The sequence below is a fragment of the Mobula birostris genome, chromosome 9 (assembly GCF_030028105.1).
Source record: "Mobula birostris isolate sMobBir1 chromosome 9, sMobBir1.hap1, whole genome shotgun sequence".
Taxonomy (NCBI): Eukaryota; Metazoa; Chordata; class Chondrichthyes; order Myliobatiformes; family Myliobatidae; genus Mobula; species Mobula birostris.
In genome coordinates, this window is record NC_092378.1 from 51,596,120 (window position 1) to 51,622,399 (window position 26,280).

The 26,280-nt window shown below is 41.5% G+C and overlaps 2 protein-coding genes across 13 annotated transcripts in view; one reads left to right on the forward strand and one right to left on the reverse strand.

The window, feature by feature from the left end:
* Positions 1-1,947, reverse strand: part of nup205 (nucleoporin 205) — a 127,444-nt gene extending 125,497 nt beyond the window's left edge. Inside the window, exon 1 of the mRNA XM_072268030.1 lies at positions 1,711-1,947. Within this exon, the coding sequence (XP_072124131.1) occupies positions 1,711-1,741 (31 nt within the window). The 5' untranslated portion in view covers positions 1,742-1,947. The remainder of the gene's footprint in view (positions 1-1,710) is intronic.
* A 3,297-nt stretch (positions 1,948-5,244) lies between these two features.
* Positions 5,245-26,280, forward strand: part of cnot4b (CCR4-NOT transcription complex, subunit 4b) — a 173,434-nt gene continuing 152,398 nt past the window's right edge. For all 12 annotated transcript variants that reach the window (XM_072268033.1, XM_072268039.1, XM_072268035.1 and 9 more), the window contains exon 1: positions 5,245-5,435. The gene's annotated coding sequence lies outside the window, so the exon portion shown is untranslated. The remainder of the gene's footprint in view (positions 5,436-26,280) is intronic.

Consider the following 26,280-nt stretch of genomic DNA (forward strand, 5'->3'; position numbering starts at 1 on the left):
ATCACTATCCTTTCTCTGCCTCTCTCACTTTGTCCCTCCATTCAAGGACCACTTTTCTCCCTGCTCACACCACCCCCACATCACAAGCCTATCCTTCCCAAATGCCACACTTTGGCCTGTCCCATCTTCTTCAGCACGTACTCTGCGAGCTCCACGCTCAATGTTCTTCCATCCTCTTCTGCCTGTCCTGTATCTCCAACCTCACATAATCCCTCAAATCAGTATATTCACCCTTCTCTGTTTATTCTTACCCTCCTCTCACTGCAGACCCAGTTCACCCCATCTCATGCCCCTCTCATCGAGTAGGTTCCACTTCTTGCTCCAACATTCCTTTCTCCCCAACATTTGCCCTAATTCTGTTGCACAACACAGCTCCCCCACTTGTCACTAACCCTTCTCCACCATCAGGGAGCAGGTACAGAAGCCAAAAGATCCAAACTCAAATATTCAGGAAAAGCTTCTTCCCTTCTGTTATCAAATTTCTCAACAGTGCATGAAAACTACCTCACTATTCTTTTCTCTTGCGTTCAATTTATTTTGTAATTTGCAGCGATTTCACGTCTTTGCCACAAAACAAGTTTTATGCCATGTGAAATAGTGATAATAAACCTGATTCTAATCCACCCCACCTCCAATAGCCACCCTACCAGTTGTGATCTAACTGCTCCCCCTTGCAGTGTAATTCATTCTCCTCCTCCTCCTCCATATCGCCAACCTGTTCTGCCGATATCCTGCCCATTCTCAATCCCCACAGCTTTCATACACCCGTCCACCCCCAGCTCTTGAGCACCACCAACCCCTGCCTCAGCTCCCCATTGTCCTGTGCTCATTCCTTCCTTCCTCCTACTCCTCATATTTCAATAACCTCACTATTTAAACACCACCTATGCTCTTCCTAACTCACCCATTGACCCTGATATTTTCTCCATTTGACTCTATGCCCCCACCTCCCCAAATAATCTTCCTTCATCCCATCACCTCGTCCATCCTTTATCACCCTTCACTGTCCCCCAACTTCTCTCCCTTTGCTCCTTCTCCTTCCACTTCGTCGCCTCGCCTTCCACCCTCCCCCTCTCAATACCGCACTCCCCTCTCTCCATCACTAATTCCTCCCCCTCCCATCCTCAGCACCTTCCCTTCTGCTTCTCACTTCTTCTCCCCCAGCCCCCTCTCCACCTTCTTCCCACACCCTCCCACTACTCTCTCCTTCACCCTCCTGCCATCTCTGGCACTTTCCCCTCCACACTTCTCTTCTCCTCCCCACCCGACCCCACAAAATCTATACCTATCACCTTCCCTTCCTATTCTCTCCCCATCACCTTTCCCTCTCCTACTCTCTCATTTCGCCTCCTATCCCCATCACCTTCCGCTCCCTTACCTATACCCAACTATCCCAGCACCTTACTCACCCCTACTCTCTCCTTACCCTCCAGTCGCCATCATCTTCCCCTTCTCTCTATCCCCATCACTTTCCTCGCCACTATCCACTCCTTCTTTCTCTCCGCTAAACGCCTGGACCTCACTGACTGGTGCTGAGGCGGGCTCGTGGTACCCGGGTGTATGTTTCTTGGGGTCGGGCATGGGTTGTTGAACACCTGCTGCCTGCAGTCATCTTATCATGCGGGTGACCAAAACACCGTGCGCGAGTGTACCAAGCCGACAGCGGGCCAGTACAGCCCCTTTCCTGGTTCCCGCACCGGCCTCACTGACCTGAATTTACCGCCATAGTTGCGGCCGCCATCTTTTGCAAAGAAACCGGAACAAAAAACGCTGGCCCTGCGCGGCCAAAACACACAGCCGCCTCAGCAAGGAGACATCAGGAAGCATCCACTCCCGCCGATGGTATTTCCATCTCCTAACTACTGCTCTTCGACCGTCCGGGCGTTGATCGAAAGAGACCGAAGGCCAAAAGAACGAAAAACAACCGCGTGAACTCCAGCATTAAACTACAACTCCCAGGATGCCCAGAAACCAGAACCGGAGGTTATGCAATTCAGTGAATGCCGACTACATTCCCCAGCGTGCCTTGCCTGGAAACGTCTACGCACGTGGTTCACACCTTTGCCCACTGCCCTGATCCCATTTCAGCTGTAACTTTGCACTTTGTCAGTTTTTAAATTGAGCAAACATAAAAGAAATATATGCATGAGCTGACCATTTGAACTTAAGACATGAGAGTTATCCATATGGCTGGGAAAATTTGCTCAGCACCTCACCGATCCTGGTTGGTCCTCCTTCCCCAACTAATCTCCCTGTCCTCTGCCTGGTCAAAAATCTGTTCACTATAGCCTCTACTATATGGCCGTATATTCACAGCCCGATATGTGAGAGCTGAAATACTTACAGCCCTATGAGTGCAGGTCTCTGATCTCAGTCTTAAACCAACGCCAAACTTTCAGTTCCAGATTTTCAGCCCAGTGAAGCAGTCTTGCATTCTGTCAATCCCTTTGAATCTTAAGTGCTTCAATGTGATGCCTCTAACTTGCAAAATGCAGGCCAATCTTGCTCACTTATAACAGTGCACACTTGTGGCAGAAATCAGCTGGTGAATCTCCACAATACCACTTAGGTTTCAAAATGAAAATCTGTTCTCGACAAATCGCAATAAAATGTATAATTCATTTATACTGTATTCATGCACTAAACATTCACTTTTGACGTTATTTTTCCCCATGTAGTTATCTGCGGTTGACCTTTGCTCTGCTCTTTCCTATACAAACACATTCAGCATTTACCAGGTTACCTCCATTTAGTGAATATTCCATTTTGCTATGCCCAGATCTGGTTTCTTTTTTTTTGTTCTTAGATTAGGCCCAACTGCTATTTGTTGTCCTATTTGTATGCCTATACCCTGTCACAGATTTTTCACGTATTCCCCACTTCCACTTGAATTTTGACTTCAGAAAACTTAAATGCCTTATTTATGTTCATCTTTAAATCAAAATTACTAAGGCTTTATGTCACACACCACTAGTAAAAGCCTGTCAATTTAAAACATACGCATCAATATTGTGTGTGTGTGTGTCTGTGTGTGTCTGAGATACATATATCTGGAGGAGCCACTGCACAGGATCAGAAAATGCTGCAGGAGGTTGTAAACTCAGCCAGCTCCATTGTCAGCATTAAAGGCAGCATTCATCATGAAGGACCCAATCATCAAGACATGCCCTCTTCTCATTGCCACCATCAAGAAGAAGGTACAGAAGCCAGGAGCCGCACACTCATCATTTCAGGAACAGCTTCTTCCCCTCTGCCATCCAATTTCTGAAAGACAATGGATCCATGAACAACAGCTCACTATTGTTTCCTTTCCTTTTGCACCACTCGTTTAATTTAATTCTTTTATATCTCCTTAGTTGTAGCTTTTATTGTTATTGCATATTGCAATATACTGCTGCTGCAGAACAACAAATTTCATGACATATGCCAGGGACATTAAACCTGATTCTGATTCTGAGTCAGTGGGAGAGACATGTAATAACGTGCATATTTCGATGAAGTTCTAATTTCTAAGCTCTTCTTCAAGAATTGTCATCCTGTCCTGGTGGAGAGGCTTGTGAGTTCCTGAGACCCCGAGAGCGGTGCCCTCTGGAGATTTTTGCTCCGCTCCTGGGAAGGTCACTCATGGTGGTAAAGTCAGGGTCGAGGTTCCAGATAAAGAGCCATCCAACCAAAACCTCAACAGTGGAGCTGGTGGAAGATGGTGACGCATCACAACAGCAGTGAAGGCGGGAGATGTCTGCAGCAGTGGTCCCCAGTCATCTTGCATTGCATACCACTGGGCACTGAGTCTGAACTGTCAAGGATAGTCGGGTGGCTGCCCATGCATCTGCCTCCCCACGTTAAACAGTCATACACCGACATTTTCCGCCCTAGCATCCAGGATTTGTGAGTGCCGGATCAGCCTTTATAGCTCCCTGAGGACCCACCAATAGCCAATCACTTAGGAGAACATCATATTCAACTCAATTTGACACTACTACAAATTCTAAGCTAGCTAGGTTCCAGAAAAGTTTCCCAAGAACCTTAAGGTATTTCCAGAACAGGAGAATTAGTGTTAAAAGCAGAGACTGGATAGGTTGGGACTGTTTTCTTTGAAGCAATGCTGGCTGAGTCATGACCTGTACGCAAAATCATGAGTGGTCACTGTCTTTTTCCCAGGGTCGGGAGGTGTAAAACTAGAGGACATAGGCTTAAGGTGAGAAGGGGTTACATTCATTTATTACATCTTTGGAATGTGGGAAGAAACCAGAGCACCCGGAGGAAAGCCACCTGGTCACAGGGAGAATGTACAAACTCCTTACAGACGGTGCCGGAATTGAACTGAAATCTCCAATGATCCCGAGCTGTAATAGCGATCCCTAATCGCTATGCTGCCAAGGTGTCCCATAAAGGGGATGTGAAAGGCAAGTATTTCTACCCAGCGGATGATGGGTAAATGGAATGAGCTGCTGGAGTAGGTGATGGGGCAGGTGCAATCATACCATTTAAAATAGATTTGAGCAAATACGGTTTTAGGAAAAGCTTGAGGGATATCATGTGACATTGACTAATTACTACCTTTTGTGATGGCGATCATCTCAGATGAAAGCCAAAATGAGTTTTCCACTTAACACATTTAGTGGAAAAGAATCGCAATTTCTTGTCATTAACCCTTGCATGCTGCACCCTGCCACTGATGTGAATGGGAATGTTCCGAGAACGAATTGTTCTTATTCGCTACATAATTATCCACACCTATCGCAACTTGATGTGGTCAGACTGAAGAGCTCTGATCCGAACCCTTAGTTTCGTAACAGTTAAATCAGTTAGGGTTTAACTGTTTGGGATGCAAGTCCTGATATTTTCTCTCTCGTCTATGGTACTTTTCAAACCCTTCACTCATGCATCTTCGACTTCAGCTGCCAACTCTCTTTTCACCCTGGATTACAAGTCATCAGGTCCAGCTACTAACGCCATTAGCTTTCTTATTTCCTTCTCTTAAATCCCTGCCTTTCATTGCATTCTGGTTCCCAGAACTGAGCAAAACCCGTATCTTTCAAAAGAGGAGCCGCGTCCCGGGAGCCTCTGGGAAACGTATACCAGCTTCACCCACTTCGCCCTAACAGATTGAGGCGGAAGGAAGGGTGGACTACAATTACCAGCAGGTAGCGCGCAGTAGCCGGGGGCCGAAGGAGAAGGGTAACGGTTGCAGGTGCGGCGGTGGACGCATGCGTGGCCGCGTTCGTGCGCAGACTCGGCGAAGGGGATTCCTAGGGAGAGAGAGAAAAAAAATGGTGGCTGGCGTGTAAATGAGAGCAGCGCTGTGAAGAGAGACGGATATATAATTATATATAATATCGTCTGGAGGGAACCGGCCCTGTAATTACTCCCCGTCAGCACCAGGATAAGGATACGCAAGGAAGAGACCAGTGAAGCTCCTGTACGGTGAAACGGTGAGTAGGGCAACCTTTGAGAGGAGCAGGCTGAGAAGAGTTGCTGAGAGTCTGGCACCCAGTCACTGCTACCCGGAGGCTTCAGTCGCGCCTCCAGGCCGCGCCACTACCAGGCGCCAGCCGACGTTCAGTTAGACAGCCGGCCTACAGTCGGTCCGAAAGGAGGACCGACACCGGGAAAGGCCCGTCCTCTTCCCCCACTTTCATGGAGAGGAGGGAGTTACAATTGTTCCTTGTGTTGAGTCGGTGAGATGGGAGGGATTACTGTTCCCTCTTTACTCATGCATCCGACTGGAAAAAGGCATCTCGCTGTTTTTTTTTAAATAAGGCAAAGCAGAATATTATGTGATGCAACATGTATTTTTTTAAAGAAAACACCTAAGTTCATTCATCCGCTTTGAGGCTGGCCTGCGTCTTCGTGCAATATCGGGAAGTTCTAAGTTCTGTTCTGTTTTAGTGTACAAACACGTAACCGAGAGGTTAGTGCTGTGTTTTATTAAATTATTCTTTATTGCTGACAGCTGAGTTTCATGAATTTAGTATTGGGAGAAATTGCAAGCAGTAGAGGCAAGGAAAAAAGCTCCATTAGTAAGCTCTATGGTACAGAAATTTGTCCATTGGGTAAGAAGTTGGTGTTTCTCACTTGTGGTTCTTGGGCCGTTTTTGGTTTGACAAAAGTTAACTATGTTTGTATTTTAAAAAGCAAAATTAATTGCTTTAAAATATTCAAGCTAAAATCTTATCTGAAGTGTAATTGCGTGGGAAAGTAAAGTGGATTATTGAAAATGTTGAATAAAATATCCTTATCATAGAGAAAAATTTATGTTGATGTACATTTAAATAAGAGGGGAGGTATTATAGGCTTGTTTTTAACATCACTTTTAGATGAGAGGCTGGCATGCTATGACAGCCTGGTTGTCAAAGTAATGGATTTCAAGCTCAACTTTGGAGGGAAAATGTCTGCAGATAATATTGCAAAAACACTTTTTTAAAACCTATTTTAGCTTCCCTGATCGGTGTTCTTGATTGGGAGCATTACCATTAACAAGCTTTCAGCTTGTTGGTAGAACTTTGAGGGAATAGTTGCTCACTAAAACTTGAACAGTTACTATTTAATATTCAACTGTTCAATAACAGTTGGTAGGCTTGCAGTTAGCACAAAAAATCCTTTTGTAGTGCAGTTTGTATTTTCTCAGACATCCCTGAAAGATTCACATTGAGGCAAAGATAGATGATTTATTTTCTGGGGTGCATTTAATTAGGATGATTGCACAAATTTATTGCTGTGAGAATCAGTAGAATTTCTCCTTCTAGATGTATTGCGAGCTGTGCTTATTGATCTTTGAAAAGATGGATACAGTAGAAATCTTTCATTTTTAATTTTACCAAGCACTTGTTTTTTGTCAGTGCTTCATTTACACAAGCTTCAATAGTCAGTGATTAGTGGCATATTGATATCTGTACCTGTGATTACTTGAACCAGTTTTGACATGGAACAAACTATTGGATCATTCCAACAGTTCTCCATGTGGTTGTATCTTGCTGAACTGATGCATTAGCTCTGTTTCTGGTGGATACAAAAGGATATATGTAAGATAGAAAAAAATAAAATGAAGTATTCAAAATACAGAAGGGATTAGACAGTATCTATAGTGGGAACTGAAGTAGCATTCCAGAAAAATGACATGCATCAAATAAACTTTATAGTTTATCCTACTGCAGTAACTTTGTGCCATAATTGTTATGCTTGATGTATTGTGAGGTAGTGATGTCCTCATTTGAGGTGGTTATTGAGTGGATTGGCCAAACATTGGCAATTAGTGCTAATGTGGGCTGTTTTATTATTTACTTGATCTGCACCACTGCTCTTGAAATGAATTTGTCATCTACACTTCTGATGCATTTTATAAATATGAAGACCATTGAATTTCAGTAGTTATCGCTTACTACTGATTTTGTGCACTTTATCTCTTTATCCATATGACACAATGGCCCTTGATACTGGTTTGGGAATGGAGGGAAGAATGTGGCTGGGAACCAGGTAGAACTTGATGTGCTGTCAAAAGTATATTTAAAGGTTTTCATTCAGAGCATCATTGATTTTGGCTAGTATGCCCTGTAGCTACGCATTCTACTGACACCCAAACTTGCAGAAAGAAGATTTGTGAATTCTTATCCCAAGTGCAGGTTCCTGCCTTCCATAAGCACTTCACAGCTGAAATGTTGATTTTTTTTTTGGGGTGGAGAGGGGATGGTCAGTCACTGCCTGCAAGTGTTGAAAATCTGCTGATGTTCAGAATACCTTTTGGACAAAACCATTCAAAACAAGAATGTAATCAATCTGTTAAAGAAGCAAGTAAACTTGTTTTTCCACATAAGTGATAAACATTTGCAAACTTTAGAAGTTGTGCCATGTGGAAAAAGCTATTAATCTCACCAGGGAAGCAATTTCAACTTTCTAGCCAACCAGTTTTGAGACTGAAATTTCGTTGCTGTGCCACGATACTTAATTCACTGACCATCTTTCTTAATAAAGTGCATCTGTGGTTATCTTACTGCGCTGACTATTTCTCTCCATTACCACCACCATCCCTGATTGCACACACTTCATTCTAAGGCACTGACCAAGTGCTCATTTTTCCATGTGAGAATATGATTTATTAATGTGCCGTTCAGCAGCTCAGGGTGATATTTTTAAGATGGGATTAGGTGAAGACTGCTGTATCAAGCTTTTGCTTTTTTTCACCATTTGAAGAGACTATAGATTGGTTGTAACTTTGCAGCATTTTTGTCTTGTATTCAAACTCGCACAACAGGATTCAGATAGACCATGTCCCGGTCAGTAAGATTAGCAGCTTTATTTGAAATTTCTCCTCCAAAGTAGCTTCTGAAATAGTGAAGAAGTTTGACTGTGTGAATGGGGCCCCATGACTTAACAGGAGGCAATCTGGGGGAAGATCCAAGTAAAGGTAGTACATGGAATTATTTCAGTTTGTCTCTTACTCCAACCACTTGCATTAAACAAAATTTGGATGTGCAAGTTCAAATACTGAGTTCCAAAGGAAACGGGGTCGCAAAAGCATAGGTGAGTTAATGTTTTGTTTGGCATATACGAACTATTCTCAGAGGTTTCAAAGTCTAGGACACAAGAGATTAAAGTACTTGGAAAGATTTGGGTGGCGAGTGGGGTTGAGAAATAAGGAAAACCTTAAGGTGATGGATAGCATCCTGAATCTGTCTGAAATCTTGGTAGTTGCTGAGTACTTTGAGATGTGGCTTGCAATGCCGCAGAACTTGTGCAGGAAGGTAGATTTTGTTTTTTATCCTTTGAATAGAGACGGTGTACTGAATGGTTGGCACATGTATCAAAGTTTCTGTTTCTAGAATTTGAGGATCTCACCTGAAACCTCAACTGTTTATTCCTCTCCATGCATACTAATCTGTACTGCTGAGTTCCTCCAGCATTTTGTGTGTTACTCAAGATTTATAGCATCTGCAGAATCTCTTCTGTTTCTGTTATTTACCTGGACATTAGTCAGATATTGGGAATATGAAAAGTAAATGCAAAACTTAAGAGGGTGAAGGAATTAGGGACACACAGTCAACCACATAAATCATTGCAAAAAATGTTAATTTCATGAAGCAGTAACACAATTGTTAGAAAGTCTTAGTATAATGGTTTTATGGAAAGTAATTTGTTTAACCCTTGTATCAGCTTTCTTTTCAGGATATTAATTGGTAAGGTAGCTAAAAGAAAGAAATTGTGCATGTTGGTTATTTGGTTATCTCATTGAACTGAAAGTATTGGATTGACCTGGATAGAAATTTAGTTAACTAAGCCAAAAGTGCAATCAATCAGGTGCTTTTAAGGTTGCAAATATTAGGGTGTGCCTCTGCTCGGTGCTGATACCTCAACTATTTTGTCTATTTCTGACTTGAATGAAATAGTTCAATGTAATGTTCATTTGTTGATGGTGCAAAATGGGTGGAAAATAAATTAGGAAAAGGATATTGTATCTATAAAGCAGGGGTTCCCAACCTGGGGTCGACAGTCCTCTTGTTTAAAGGTATTGGTCCATGGCATAAAAAAGGTTGGAAGCCCCCTGCAATAAAGGGAGACAGAAATGTTGATTGGGAAAATGTATGCCAGATCGAGGATAATCTGAAGAAATATTGCCTCTTTTCCTAACATGAATGGAAAAATAGAATATGGCTAAATCTAATATCATTAACACATAACAGATGTGTACCATAGGCTTTTTAAGCTCTTGTGTTCTTTAGTATTCATTTAGATGATGGCAGATCTCTCACCTTGATGGTGCCTTACCAAATGCAAGAGATGGGTTTCGTAACTTCGTATCTTGATCCAGTATGATCTCAAAATTAGAAAATTTAGGGTTTAGTTACCCATGTGAAGAAATTTCTTGGCACGGTCCTGATAGGTCTATTATTTAATATAATTCTATGTTGACTTCCAGTGACTTTTGTTCAAGGGCAATTGGGACCCTTAAACTTCAGCTTTTTCACTTGCCCTTCTGAAAGTAGTGTGTATTTCTCCTACCAAAGTCGGTGACCTGCAATTTATTTGACATGCTCAACCTGCTGTGTCTTTGCACTTTCACAGTGCATCTGTCCTGTGAAGTACTTCTGAATCATAGTTCACGCCTGCAGCCCAGCTTTGTATCATCAGCAAGCCTGGGGTATATTACACAATAATATAAAACTAAAGCACTGAGTGTGGACTTCAGGAGAGGGATGTTGAAGAAATCTTCATAAGACAGTGCCTCAAGAAGGCAGTATTTCTCGTTAAAGGCCCTCACCATACAGGACATTTTCATTGCCACCACCAGGGAGGAGACATAGGAGCCAAAAAACACGCTCAACGTTTCAGAAACAGCAGCTTCTCCTCTGCCATCAAATTTCTCAACTGCCTGTGAACCCATGAACACTACCTCACAATTTTGCGCTTATTTCCACATTATTATTTTTATATTTCTTATTGCAACCTGGAGTATTTTCTTATGTAATGCACTGCAGCTGCAAAACAACCAATTTCATGATGTATGTCAGTGCTAAATAATCTGATTCTGATTCAATACTCAAAAGTTATGAACATCTGGAGACTCAGCACCAATCCATGTGGCATCCACAAGTTATACATCTCAATGTAAAGAATGACTCATTGTCAGCGTATTGGCTATTGAGCAATCACCCAAACATGCCACTACATTGCCTCCAACATCATAACCTCCAATTTGGTATATCTTTTCTGTGGCACCTTAAGGACTTTCTGAAAATACAAATACCACATATTATATAGTTTGCTCTTGTCTATTCTGCTTGTTACAGAAACAAGATATAGATTGTCAAATGTGATTTCTGACTTGGCCAAATTCTATCCTCCTTTTCAAAATTCCTTTTTGTCACTTAATTGATTTATGCATTTCTTTCATAATCTAACTCTGGTAACTTGTAGCTGTGTCCCCGATAATCTTTTAATTCCCACTATCTGAATCATTCTCTCTTGAATATTCCCGCTTTCTCTTTAAATACGATGCTACATTTGTATTTTAGAAGGTTACAACCAAAACATCCGCTGTCTTCATTGTCACTTCCTTAAACCCCATCAGGTATTGAAATTTGTCTTTAGTTGAAAACAAAAGCAATTTCTCTTCTGTAATACTTCGTTCTCCACTGTGTAAGGAAAGTTTTCAAAATTATTGTCATCAAGTTGGTGTCAGACATACATGGAGTATAAATATGATGAAAATTGACTTTTTGCAGCAGTGCACTACATTACAAGATGAAGGCAAATATAAGTTAAACATAAAAATTAAAAGAACATAAGTTAACATGGATTCCATGAAATTAGTCAATATTTATTTGTAATTTCATTATTCCTACTACTTGAGTATTAAATTTTTGAAATTTATTCAAAGAAATCGAGTGAGCTTGAAGTTAATGGGTTGTGAATTTGGATGTTGGTTTCGACTGATTGGGGGTGGGGTGAAGTTAGGAAATATCGCTATGACAGGGCTTTGGTGAGGAGACATGCTCAGTATTTAGAAACATGGAAAACTAACAGCACAATACAGGCCCTTTGGCCCACAAAGCTGTGCCAAATATGTCCTTACCTAGGGTTATCCATAGCCCTCTATTTTTCTGAGCTCCATGTACCTGTCCAGGAGTCTTTTAAAAGACCCTATCATATCTGCCTCCACCACCATGGCCGGCAGCCCATTCCACGCATTCACCACTCTCTGCATATTAAAAAAAAACAACTTACCCCTGGCATCTCCTCTGTACCTACTTCCAAGCACCTCAAAACTGCCCTCTTGTGCTAGCCATTTCAGCCATGGGGAAAAAGCCTCTGACTATCCACATAATCAATGCCTCTCATCATCTTACGCACCTCTATCAGGTCACCTCTCATCCTCCGTCGCTCCAAGGAAGAAAGGCCAAGTTCACTCAACCTATTCTCATAAGGCATGCTCCCCAATCCAGGCAACATCCTTGTAAATCTCCTCTACACCCTTTCTATGGCTTCCACATCCTTCCTATGGTGAAGCAACCAGAACTGAGCACAGTACTCCAAGTGGGGTCTGACCAGAGTCCTATATAGCTGCAACATTACCTCTCAGCTCCTAAACTCAATCCCATGATTGATGAAGGCCAATGTACCGTATGCTTTCTTAACCACAGAGTCAACCTACGTAGCAACTTTGAGTGTCCTATGGACTTGTACCCCAAGATCCCTCTGATCCTCCACACAGCCAAGAGTCTTACCATTAATACTATATCCTGTCATCATATTTGACCTATCAAAATGAACCACCTCACACTTATGTAGGTTGAACTCCATCTGCCACTTCTCAGCCCAGTTCTGCATCCTATCAATGTCCCGCAGTAACCTCTGACAGCCTGCCACACTGTCCACAACACCACCCACCTTTGTGTCATCAACAAATTTACTAGCCCATCCCTCCACTTCCTCATCCAGGTCATTTATAAAAATCATGAAGAGTAGGGGTCCCAGAACAGATCCCTGAGGTGCACCACTGGTGACCAACTTCCATACAGAATATGACCCATCTACAACCACTCTTTGCCTTCTGTGGGCAAGCCAATTCTGAATCCACAAAGCAAAGTCCCCTTGGATCCCATGCCTCCTTACTTTCTCAGTAAGCCTTGTATGGAGTACCTTATCAAATGCCTTGCTGAAATCCATATGCACTACATCTGCGGCTCTATGTTCCTCAATGTGTTTAGTCACATCCTCACGACCTGCCTTTGACAAAGCCATGCTGACGATTCTTAGTCATATTATGCCTCTCCAAATGTTTATAAATCTTGCCTCTCAAGATCGTCTCGATCAACTTTCCAACCACTGAAGTAAGACACACTGGTCTATAATTTCCTGGGCTATCTACTCCCTTTCTTGAATAAGGGAACAATATCTGCAACGCTTCAATCCTCCGGAACCTCTCCCGTCCCCATTGATGATGCAAAGATCATCACCAGAGGCTCAGCAATCTCCTCCCTTGCCTACCACAGTTACCTGGGGTACATCTCGTCCGGTCCCGGTGAGATGTACCCCAACTTGATGCTTTCCAAAAGCTTCAGGATAGATTTTGTTACAAAATATGAATTGACTTTGGAGGTAGTGAAGGCCAGATGTGCTTGATTGATTCATTGGATGAAATGGCTGCCTTAAGGAATATTGAACAGGTTGGGTCTCTGTCCACTAGAATTCAGAAGAATGAGAAGCCATCTTATTAAAGTCTGAAGGGTTTTACTCCATTGAGGTGGTCAGAATTGGTATCACTCAGATCAACAGAAAGTTAGGCTCAAGGAATTGTATCCCAGTCACATGCCCCAAGTTCTTGAATTAAGTGTCTTTATCCTCCTGTTGAGCATGGTGCTAGATCCAACAGACTTAATATTGGGTTGTATGAATGCAATTGACATCTCTATAGAGTCACTGTAGAAGAGGTAATGTATGAAATGGTGACTTTTAATGCCTTGTTCTGATTGACTAAGCATCATTATCATGAGCTGACTGACAGCTCTTCTTTGAGATGACAGAGCTTCCTTCCATTATTTCACAATGAATTTTAACTTGTGTAATAGAGTGGAGGACTATAAATGTGGTTTGAAGAGTTGTTGAGCTATGTCTTTTTGCAGCAACAAGACTGGATATTTTTGTGTGGGGGGAGAATTTGTTTCTGAGCAGTGTCAATTACTTGAATAAATAACACAATGTAAAGGAAGATGGATCTGGAATGGAAAAAAACTTGTGGGTGGATATGGTTGTAAATTTTTAGCAAAATGGGAATTATTTACTAATAATTAACAGAATAAGCTCTGAGGCTAGACAAAGTCATGAATGTGTCTAGGCAGGGAAGGGTGAAATCGATTACAATTTTCACTTGATAGTGGCATAAGGTATATAATTCAGGGTAAATTTTGCCAGAATGGAAGGGATAAGGCAATGAAGGGTTTTGAGATCCTATATTTCCTCACTTGCAGACCCTAGTCAGTTTGCATTGGTGGCAACATTTCTACAAACTCCATCTGCACAGGTGTACCACAGGCTGTGTGCTTAGTCTCCTGCTCTACTCACTTTACACTTAATCTGAAACTAAGATCAACTCCAATGCCATATTCAAGTTCACTGATGACACCATTGTCTTTGGCTGAATCAAAGGTGGTGACAAATGAGGATATAAGGGAGACTGAAAATCTGGCTGAGTGCTGCTACAACAACAACCTCTCACTCAATGTCAGCAAGACCAAGGAGCTGATTATTGACTTCATTTGAAGTAAACTAGAGTTCCAGGAGCCAACCCTCATCAGTGGGGGGGGGGGGGGGTCAATTCCTTAGGGTTACTTCAGAGGATCTGTAATGAGCCTGGCTCGTAAATGCCATTACAAAAAAAACACATCAACACCTCTACTTCCGAGTTTGTGAAGATTTGGCATGCCATCCGAAATTCGGCAAACTTCTATTGATGTGTGGTGGAGAGTAGCTTGACTTGTTGGAAACACAGTACCTTTGAACGTAAATTTCTGCATCCTACAAAAAGTAGTGGATATGGCCCAGGCCATCATGGGTAAAGCCCTCTCGACATTGAGCACATCTGTATGGAGTGCTGTCACAGGAATGCAGCAGTCATTATCAAGAACCTCCACCCAGGCCATGCTCTCTTCTCACTTCCATCCTCAGGAAGAAGGTACAGGAGCCTCGATCTTAACCACCAGATTCAGGTGCAGTTATTACCCCTCAGCCATCAGACTCTTGAACCAGATAGGATAATTTCACTCAATTTCACTTGCCCCATCACTGAACTGTTCCACAACTAAGGACTCACTTTCAAGGACACTTCATATTCTCAATATCTATTGTACATTTATTCTTCAGGTAGATTGGGAAAACCAGGTTGGTGCTGGATCCCAGGAGAGAATTTGTAGAATGCCTACGAGATGACTTTAGAGGAGCTTGTGGTTGAGCCCACTCGGGGTTATATTCAGTTGGGTGCTGTGTAATGAACCTGATTTGATTAGGGAGCTGAAGGTAAATAACCCTTAGGAGACAGTAATCATAATTTGATAGAATTCACCCTACAATTTGTGAGGGAGAAGCTAAAGTCAGATGTATCAGTATTCAAGAGAAGTAAAGGGAATTAGAGGCACAAGAGAGAAACTGGCCAAAGCTTGGAAGGGGATGCTAGAAGTAATGACAGCAGAACAGCGATCGCTGGAGTTTCTGGGAGAAAATAGAAAGCTGTAGGATAGATACATCCAGAGAAGTAGTATTATAAAGGCAGGATGCTGCAACCGTGGCTGACAAGGGAATTCATAAACATAAAATGAAAAAGGGCATATAATAAAGCAAAAGTTATTAGGAAGTTAGAGATTGCGAAGCTTTTAAAAACCAACTGAAGGCAACTCAAAAGTCATAAGGAGGGAAAACATTAAATGTAGGTAAGCTAGCCAAAAATATCAGAGGATACCAAAAGTTAGATATATAAAGAGTAAAAGAAATGCGAGAGCAGATGTTAGACCACTAGAGAGAGAGAGTAATTGGGAGGGGAGTGAGGGGGCAAGGAAATGGCAGACAAACTAAGTATTTTGCATCCGTCTTCTCTGTGGAAGACACCAGCAGTATGCTGGAAGCTCGAGAGTGTCAGGCGGCAGAAGTGAGTGCAGTTGCTTTTACTTGGGTGAAGTTGCATGGGAAGCTGAAAGGTCTGAAGGTGGCTAAGTCACCTGGATGAGATGAACTGCACCCCAGGGCTCTGAAAGAGGTGGCTGGGGAGATTGTGGAGGCATTGTAGTGATTTTACAAGAATTACCAGATTCTGGCATGGAGGACTGGAAAATTGCAAATGTCACTCCACTCTTCAAGAAGGGAGGGAGGCAGAAGAAAGGAAATTATAAGCCTTTTAGCCTGATCTCAGTGTATGGACCATTAGGACGGATAAGTCCCCCGGGCCTGACGGAATATTCCCTAGGCTGCTCCACGAGGCGAGGGAAGAGGTTGCTGAGCCTCTGGCTAGGATCTTTATGTCCTTGTCCACGGGAATGGTACCGGAGGATTGGAATGTTGTCCGCTTGTTCAAAAAAGGTAGTAGGGATAGTTCGGGTAATTACAGACCAGTGAACCTTACGTCTGTGGTGGAAAAGCTGTTGGAAAAGATTCTTAGAGATAGGATCTGTGGGCATTTAGTGAATCATGGTCTGAATCAATGACAGTCAGCATTGCTTTGTGAAGGGCAGATCGTGTCTAACAAGCCTGATAGAGTACTTTGAGGAGGTGACCAGGCATATAGATGAGGGTGGATGTGACCTACAGGGATTTTACTAAGGCATTTGACAAGGTTCCACACGGTAGGTTTATTCAGAAAGTCAGAAGGCACGGGATCCAGGGAAGTTTGGCCAGGTGGATTCAGAATTGGCTTGCCTGCAGAAAGCAGGGGGTCGTGGTGGAGGGAGTACCTTTGGATTGGAGGGTTGTGACTAGTGGTGTCCCACAAAGACCGGTTCTGGGACCTCTACTTTTTGTGATTTTTTTTTTAACGACCTGGATGTGGGGGTAGAAGGGTGGGTTGGCAAGTTTGCAGATGACACAAAGGTTGGTGGTGGTGTGGATAGTGTGGAGGATTGTCAAAGATTGCAGAGAGACATTGATAGGATGTAGAAGTGGACTGAGAAGTGGCAGATGGAGTTCAAACTGGAGAAGTGTGAGGTGGTACACTTTGGAAGGACAAACTCCAAGGCAGAGTACAAAGTAAATGGCAGGATACTTGGTAGTGTGGAGGAGCAGAGGGATCTGGAGGTACATGTCCACAGATCCCTGAAAGTTGCCTCACAGGTAGATAGGGAGTTAAGAAAGCTTATGGAGTGTTAGCTTTCATAAGTCGAGGGATAAAGTTTAAGAGTCGCGGGGTAATGTTGCAGCTCTATAAAACTGTGGTTAGGCCACACTTGGAGTACTGTGTCCAGTTCTGGTCGCCTCACTATAGGGAGGATGTGGAAGCATTGGAAAGGGTACAGAGGAGATTTACCAGGATGCTGCCTGGTTTAGAGAGTATGGATTATGATCAGAGATTAAGGGAGCTAGGGCTTTACTCTTTGGAGAGGAGGAGGATGAGAGGTGACATGATAGAGGTGTACAAGATATTAAGAGGAATAGATAGAGTGGATAACCAGCGCCTCTTCCCCAGGGCACCGCTGCTCAATACAAGAGGACATGGCTTTAAGGTAAGGGGTGGGAAGTTCAAGGGGGATATTAGAGGAAGGTTTTTTTACTCAGAGTGGTTGGTGCGTGGAATGCACTGCCTGAGTCAGTGGTAGAGGCAGATACACTAGTGAAATTTAAGAGACTACTAGACAGGTATATGGAGGAATTTAAGATGGGGGCTTATATGGGAGACAGGGTTAAAGGGTCGGCACAACATTGTGGGCCGAAGAAGGGGCTGTACTGTGCTGTATTATTCTATGTACTGTGTTCTATTTTGGAGTCAAAATTGTTAAGGATAAGGATTATTTGGAGGCCAAAGTCAGCATGGTTTCCTTAAGAGAAAACCTTGCCTACAAATCTGTTGAAATTCTTTGAGGACATAACAAGCAAGATAGAGAAAGAAGATTCAGTTGCTGTTGTGTACTTAAATTTTCAGAAGGCCTTTGACAAGGTGCCGCACATGAGGCTGTTTAACAAGACGAGCCCGTAGTATTACAGGTAGATACCAGCATGGATAGAGGATTGGCTGATTGGCAGGAGGAAAAGAGAGGGAATAAAGGGAGCCTTATCTGGTGACAAGTGGTGTTCCGCAGGGATCTGTGTTCGTACTGTTTTTTACACTGTGTGTCAATGATTTAAATGACAGAATTGATGGCTTTGTGGCCAAGTTTGCGGATGATGCGAAGATGGGTGGAGGGGCAGGTAGTGTTGAGGAAGCAGGGCTGTAGAAGGAACGAGACAGATTTGGAGAATGAGTAAAGAAGTGGCAGATGAATTATGATGTCGAGAAGGGTATGATCATGGAGTTTGGTAGACGGAACAAAAGCGTACTCTATTTTCTAAACAGGCAGAAAATTCAAATATCCAAGATGCAAAGGGAGTCCTCATGCAAGATTTCCTGAAGCTTAACTTTCAAGTTGAGTTGGTGGTGAGAAAGCCTAATGCAATGTTGGTATTCATTTTGAGAGGAATAATCTGAGGAAAGACATCCTTGCCATAGAGGGAGTACAGAGAAGGTTCACCAGATTGATTCCTGGGATGGCAGGACTTCCATATGAAGAAAGACTGGATGAACTGGGCTTGTACTAGTTGGAATTTAGAAGATTGAGGGGGGATCTGATTGAAACGTATAAGATCCTAAAGGGATTGGACAGGCTATAGGGAGATTGTTCCCGATGTTGGGGAAGTCCAGAACGAGGGGTCACAGTTTGAGGATAGAGGGGAAGCCTTTTAGGACCGAGATTAGGAAAAACTTCTTCACACAGAGAGTGGTGAATCTGTGGCATTCTCTGCCACAGGAAACAGTTGAGGCCAGTTCATTGGCTATATTTAAGAGGGAGTTAGATATGGCCCTTGTGGCTACGGGGGTCAGGGGGTATGGAGGGAAGGCTGGGGTGGTGGTCTGAGTTGGATGATCAGCCATGATCGTAATAAATGGCGATGCAGGCTCAAAGGGCCGAATGGCCTACTCCTGCACCTATTTTCTATGTTTCTATAATGCTGTAATGATGTAATGTTGGGGCATTATAAAGCACAGGTGAGGCCTCATATGGAGTATTGTGAGGAGTTTTGGGCCCCTTAAATGAGAAAGCATTTGCTAACATTGGAGAGGGTTTAGAGGAGTTTCATAAGAATGATTCTGGGAATAAAAGGGTTATTGTATGAGCAGTGTTTGGCTTTGGGCCTGCACTTGCTGGAATTTACAAAAGTGGGGGGGGGGGTGAATCTCATTAAAACTTATTGAATGTTGAAAGGCCTAAACCGTGGCTGTGAAGAGGATGATTCTTATTGTGGGGGAGTCCAGGACCAGCGGGCACAGACTTAGAATAGAGGGACGACTATTTAGAACAGAACTATGGAGGACTTTCTTTAGCCAAAGGGTAGTGAACCTGTAGAATTTGTTGCTATAGGCGGTTGTGGAGGCCAGGTCATTGGGTGTATTTAAGCCGGAGGTTGATCGGTTCTTGATTAGTCAGGGCATGAAAGGTTGTGGGAAGATGCTAGGAGAATGTGGTTGAGAGGGAAAATGGATCAGCCATGAAGAAATGACTTGATGAGTCAAATGGCCTAATTCTGCTTTTTATCTCTTATGGTGTATTACTATTTTTTTCTTTTGTATTTGCACAGTATTTTGTCTTTTTGCACATTGGCTGTTTGTCCATCCTCTTGGGTGCAGTCTTTCATTGATTCTATTGATTTTCTTTGATTTACTGTGTATGCAAGAAAATTAACATCAGGCTTTGATATGGTGACTATACGTACTTTGAACTGAGTCTATTGAATGGATTATCCCAGAATCGATTACCGCCGCTGTCTGAAGAATTTCTGTTTTCCCTGTGACCATGTGGGTTTCCTCCTAGTGCTCCTGTTTCCTCCCACATTCCAAAATGTTTAGGTTAGTAGGTTAATTAGTCACGTGGGTGTAATTGGGCCGCATGGGCTCATTGGGCCCAGAAGGATGTTACTGTGCTGTATCTCTAAATAAAATAATTATCACTTGGCTTTTATAATTGTATCACATTTAAGTTGTTTTGAATTATTATCTAGGGAACATCTTGGATAAGAAGGGACAGCTTTATTGGAACTAAGATTGTCAGCCTAATAGGTAATATGAATATCATATGTAAATTTGTCATTTGTCTGCCATTATCCAGATATATTGGAATGGCATGCAGATTACTTCCTGTGAGAAGTGATATCGAAATGCTAGGTTTGTGTGTTACTGAGCCTGTAAATGAAAGAGGTTGAGGTTAAGTCATTAAAGGTTGACTTCTGTTTTGGTGTTGCTGATTTATATTTTTCAACATCAGTTATTTGAAATACCTCAGGATATCCTTGAGGTGACCATGAACTGGTAGAATAGTTGTTTTGACTGTGCAATGGTTCAAATGTAGGGAGAATGTAAATGTACACCAACACTCAGCACCTTTTGTGTAGATGCTTTAATTCATCTGACATGCAATCTTGTAAATTGTTTCTTCTCCACCTTTGCTTTTGATTCATATATTTACTTGATGCAATAATGAAGCACAAAAACAAAACTCATACTAATTGACAGAGGTCAAGGTGCTGGATTGATTAGATGGGCTGAGGTGTAATATGCTTTATTCTGAGGATTTATCACAGAAAAGATTGCATTGATCAGTATATATAACTCTTCAATTGTGTTGCAATTTAAGCAATCAATTATTGCCCCTGTTTTATTTACCCAAGGTTACCAATAAAAGAAAAGATAACTTGGCATCCAAAATTTTTTGAACTTTCATTCTTAACAAATCTAAGTAATTTTTACTGATCTTAATGGGTTAGTAATAACATACAGGAGGAAGCGAAAGATGCATACAAACCATCACACTTGTATGCGCCAAGCACCTCTTTTGTTTTAATTTGTTGATTGAGTTAGATGAAGGCCAGTGGGTTGGTGCTCATGTAAAGCAGAAGCTCTGGCAAATATTCTTGGCCTGTTTAGTTCTAAAATGTATGTGTTCTAATATTGCCTTCATGAACAGGATAATTCACTTCAGTATTAAGACAGCTCCAATACTCAAAGTTCAAAGTAAATTTATTATCAAAATATATACAGTACAGTACAAAAATTGAAGGCTCATGTAAAAAATCTATAAAGTGAAGATGCTTTAAAATACTGAAATTATAAGTTTCTAAATATCAAAAATTGCAATGAAGGGAAGTAAGAAGTAAATAATACTATTATCAATATTTAGTATGACCACCCTTTGCCTTTTAAAACTGCATCATTTTTCTTGCGTACACTGCCATGCAGTTTAATAAGAAAATCAACTGGCAGGTAGTTCTAAGCATTTTGGAAAACCTGCCATCGTTCTGCAGATCTTGGCTGTCTTGCTTCTGTCTCTCCAGGTAACCTCAGACCGCCTCTGATGTTGAGTTCAGAGCTCTGTGGAGGCCATATCATCTGTTACAGAACTCCTTGTTCTTTTCGTTTCCTTGTTCATTATGCCCTTGGCTGTGTGTTTGAGGTCATTGTCCTGCTGCAGAATGAAGTTAGGACCAATCCAACACCTCCCTGGTGGTATTGTGTGATGGATGAGAATCTGCTTGTACTTAGCATTGAAGATTCTGTTAATTCTGACCAAATCACCTATTCCATTTGCAGAAATGCAGCCCCAAACCTGCAGGGAACCTCTACCGTTTTGCACTATTGGCTGCAGACACTCATTCATGTTTTGCTCTCCAACTCTTATGCAGTCAAACTGCCTCCTGTTTGAGCCAAAAGTTTCAAGTTTGACTTGTCAGTCCAGAACACTTGTTGCCATTGCACAGCACCTTAGTCCTTGTGTTTTTGTGTGTAGGTGAGTCTCTTGGCTTGGCTTCCACTTCCACTTCAGAAGAATGGCTTTTCAGCAGCAACTCTTCCATGGAGACCACTTCTGACATAAATTTCTCTGCACTGTAGAGGGTGTTGGTCCAGTTGTTTCTGAGAGTTCAGAATTGATAGCAGTGCTGGACCTTCAGATTTAGAAGGGATGTCAGTTTTATGTATCTATCATCTGCATTCATTTTCCATGACTGATCACTTTCTTTAGTCCTCAACATGCCCGTTTCTTTGCTGCTTTAGAAGAGCTCGGACAGCACATCTTGAAACTCCTGTCTGCTGCAAAATGTCTGCTTGATAGAGACCTTGTTGATATAGGATGGCCATCTTGTGACTTGTTGCTATGCTCATTTTTACCATGGTGTAAGAATTGATGATTTGACGGTTAAACTGTTACATTTGCCACACCCTTACCCTTTAGTTTGGTTGTCCATCACCCAGTTTGATTCCTTCTAGACCCGTTTCTGTTTCAGTTAATCAGATTAGTTCCTTCAACTCATTATGTCATTGCTCATTAGCATTCTGTTTGTTATCTTTGTTTAATTATGCTCTGGGCTATATTCCTACTAAGTAATCAAGTTTTTAACTTAGTATCGAACACAAGAAAGTCTGCAGATGCTGGAAATCCAAAGCAACACACAAGATGCTGGAGGAGCTCAGAAGGTCAGGAAAAGATTAAACACTATACGGGCTGAGACCCTTCTTCAGAACTGAAAAAGAAGGGGTATGATGCCAGGGTAAAAAGATGGGGGTGGGGGGAGGGGAAGAAGCTAGCTGGAAAGTGATAGCTGAAGCCAGGTGGGTGGGAGAGGTCAATGACTGGAGAAGAAAGAATCTGATAGAGGGACAGTAGGCAAAAGGGAAGGAGGAGAGGACCCTTGGGGAAGTTATAGGCAGGTGAGAAGAAGTGAAAGGTCAGATTAGGGAATGAGTGGGGGGTGGGGGGAAATTGTTCACCAGGTGAAATTGATATCCACGCCATCAAGTTGGAGGGTACCATGATGAAAAATGAAGTGTTGCACCTTCACCCTGAGGATGGCCTCATCTTGGCACAAGAGGAGGCCATGGATTGCCATGTCATAATGGGAATCAGAATTAAAATGTTTGGCCACTGGAAAATCCTACTTGTGACTGATGGTGTGGAGGTGCTCAATGAAGTGGTTCCCTAATTTATGGCAGGTCTCACCAATGTAGAGGAGGCTGCCCAAGTCGCAATAAATGATCCCAGCAAATGCACAGGTGAAGTGTTGTCTCACCCGCAAGGACTGTTTGTTGCCTTAAATGTTTCTTAATATGGTAACATATTACTTTCTTTAACAAAATATATAAAAAATTATCTTAACATTTAATTTTTAGGAAAACCGCAATGTTTGAAATCTAAAATTTTCCACTGGCACACCACTGCAGAAGACAAAACTAAACATCTGAAGCAAAATTTATATAAATGTACAGTGCTGAAGTCTTTTGTGTATTATTGTATGTGCAATTAAAAATACCATGGGGATTAAATGTTCTTTAATACGAATTGTCAGATTGGTTGAGTCCATATATGATTATATGTTATTGACAATCACTAAAATCCTTGTAGGCAGGAACAAAGATAGTGAATTGAAAAGATAATGTTGGTATTTATGCAAAGGTTGGTGAAGATGTGGCATTTGCTACCCTGGGGAGTGGTTAAAGTGAACAAGGTAGATGGATTTAAAGGGGAGCTGGAATAACATTTGAAAGAGAAGGTAATTGGAAGTAATTTAAGGTCAAGTTGACAGATGAAAGGCAGGAGGAGACTCAAGTGGAACATAAACACCTGCATGCACTTAGTGTACAAAATCGCTTATTTCTGCACTCTGTTCTGTATAATTGCATCTCATAGACAATTAGAACATGGATGAGCCAACAGCAGAAAATCAAGCATAGCTCTCAAATCCTTAGGTTTTTTTTTGCTACAAGATCAAATTCTGTAATCTTCAATATCATTATTATCGCTTAATCCTCAATTTATGGGAAAGCATCGCCTCTGTAATTGGCTTCATACTGTAATCATTTTAACTCTTATTTTCATGTTGAATTTAATTATCCAAATATGAGCATTATTGATAGGTAGAATTAATTTATTTTCACCCATTTTCCATATTTTAAACATTTGATAAACCATTCATTTGCAATGAAAATGCTTCTTGGAATGCAGATACTATTGATTGCTTGGTCAGCTGAGGCCTTTTGTCTGGACTTTGGCAGCATGAATTCCATCGCTGATGGAGAGGTTTACTGTGACTCAGCAGTGAAACATAAAGAACTGTATGAAGTTGGTAAACCTGATGTGCACTTGCTAAACCTGTCAAATATCAAGTCTCATTTATTTTAAAACACAAACAACAGGAATTCTGCAGATGTCGAAAATTCAAGCAACACACATGAAAGTTGCTGGTGAACGCAACAGGCCAGGCAGCATCTTTAGGAAGGGGTACAGTCGACGTTTCAGAGATGCTGCCTGGCCTGCTGCGTTCACCAGCAACTTTCATGTGTATTGCTCTCATTTATTTTAGTCTAGCTAAACTCCTCATGACGTTTTAACTTTCTGGCAACAAGTGAGATTTTTTTAAAATGTCATTTTCTTTTCCCCTGTCATTACTTTATCTTTACCAGTACAAAGCTAAGAAATACGTGAGGACAGGAGCAATTAACCAAGAATAATTTGTTTTTTCAGTCAACTGGGGATTGGGTTGGGCAACAAATATAGGCCTTGCCTACAGTAATCCCATCCAATATGGGTCAATCAAGTATTGGTTGAAGAGATGAATTGATGATTCTTGGAAAGTGCCACACTTGTTTATGAATGTATACAATTTGTTGAGGCAAGTATCATGGATCTCTGTTAATTCACCTCTGACCTTAGAGATGTTTGTGAGGTTGCCTGATGGATATTTATTTTGCAGTGTAAAACATTCAGATGACAATTCCAAATTTTACTGTACAGCTGAAGAGCTGTCAAATTGTTTCTTTTGGTAGTTGTGAACTTGCTTCAGTTAATAGCTATTCACCAGGAAATATTTGGTTTGAATGTCGATTTAAGAAATAGAATGTCCCAGACAAGTTTCTAACTTAATTTGTTCTCATTTGAGCTTTAGCTCTATTATATGGCTAAAATGAACGTGATTGTGCTTGCAGATCTTGATAGATATAATGGTGTGTATCTTGATCTGGAGCAGTTTGAATAGGGTATAACAGCTTGTAGTAATGTCATTATTTATGCTTTCATAGCCCTTTAATCCTAACAATCACTGTGAAATGCTTTTAAATGTAAAGTAGATGAGATAACTTTTGTAATCTGAAGATGAGATTGATTGTAATGATTGATGAATCTTGGTCAAGATGCTACAAGAGCTGTTTGCTTATTTTTGGCCATGGGAACCGGTTATTTTCCACATGCTGGAAGGGACAGATGGGGTTTTGTTACTCACATGGGAAAGACAAAACGATAATGTGGTACTTGTTCATTTGTGCACTGAGATTTGTAATCACTTGCTGCCATCAGGAAGGAGCTACAGCAGCCTTGGGGCTCCAAACCACCAGGTTCAAGAACAGTTATTACCCTTCAACCATCAGGCTCTTGAACTAGTATGGATAACTTCACTCACCCTAAAACTCTGTAACTGATTCTACAACCTTTTAGACTCACTTTCAAGGATTCTACAACTCGTCAATATTATTTATTACTTAATTTATCTATTATTAATATTGTTTTTTGGTTTTGTCTTTGCTTGTGTAGTTTTTCATTGATTCTGTATTATATTTACTCTGTGCACAAGAAAATGAATCGCAGGATGGTAACATACTGTATGAACTTTGATAAAATTTATTTTGTACTTTTGAACTTTGAACTACATTTTGTGCTTCTGCTTGTGACATGAGCATCTTCTAACTTTAATTTTACAATCAAATGAATGAACAGCAACATGGTGCAATTTGTACTAAAACCTTTTCTAAATGTGTGAAACAATTGAGACCTGTTGCCTTTTGATATACCCCATATTTCTCCTGCCCCTGTCTTGGTTACTAATGTTGCTCTTCTGTCTTTTGTATTGAGTTATATTCTTTTCTAGATGCTCTGTGGATTCCTTAAATACTCCAGCTTTTTATGATCTTGATCAGAAATTACATTGTGAACTGAACGATTGTAATGCCAGGCTATCTGCAGAACTTAATTCCAGCATGGATGGTCTGAAATCAAAGTTGGTTGTTAAAATGGCTTCTTTTTTAATAAAGGAAGAGCTGTTGGTTAGAAAAAATTCAAAAAGACAAAAATAGTTTGAGTTTCCTTGAGGAGCGTGCTATCTTTCCAAACTGGACCTAGTGTAACCTTGGGCAATTAGTTAATTCTTGATTGTTTCTGCCATATTCCATCATGATCTCTGGAACAAACAAGTGCATTAAATTGTCAAGGAACTATGAAGCCATACAGGCTGGAACTAGCCCTTTGGCCTATTGAGTCCATGTTGACAATCAAGCACGCATTTTGCAAATTCCCCATTTTTCTCATTCCCATTCCCACCCCCAGATTCAACTTCCTGACACACTAGGAGGCTATGAACAATATACTGTGGCATTTTGTTTATTACCCAGATTCACATTACCATGGAACGCTTTGGAGACTCTATTATTTATCTCTCGGTTGTTCTGTACCAACAGTGAACTATTTTTGAGTTTACCTAGTTTTGTTAAATGAGATAATTAAGGTGACACTTACTGTC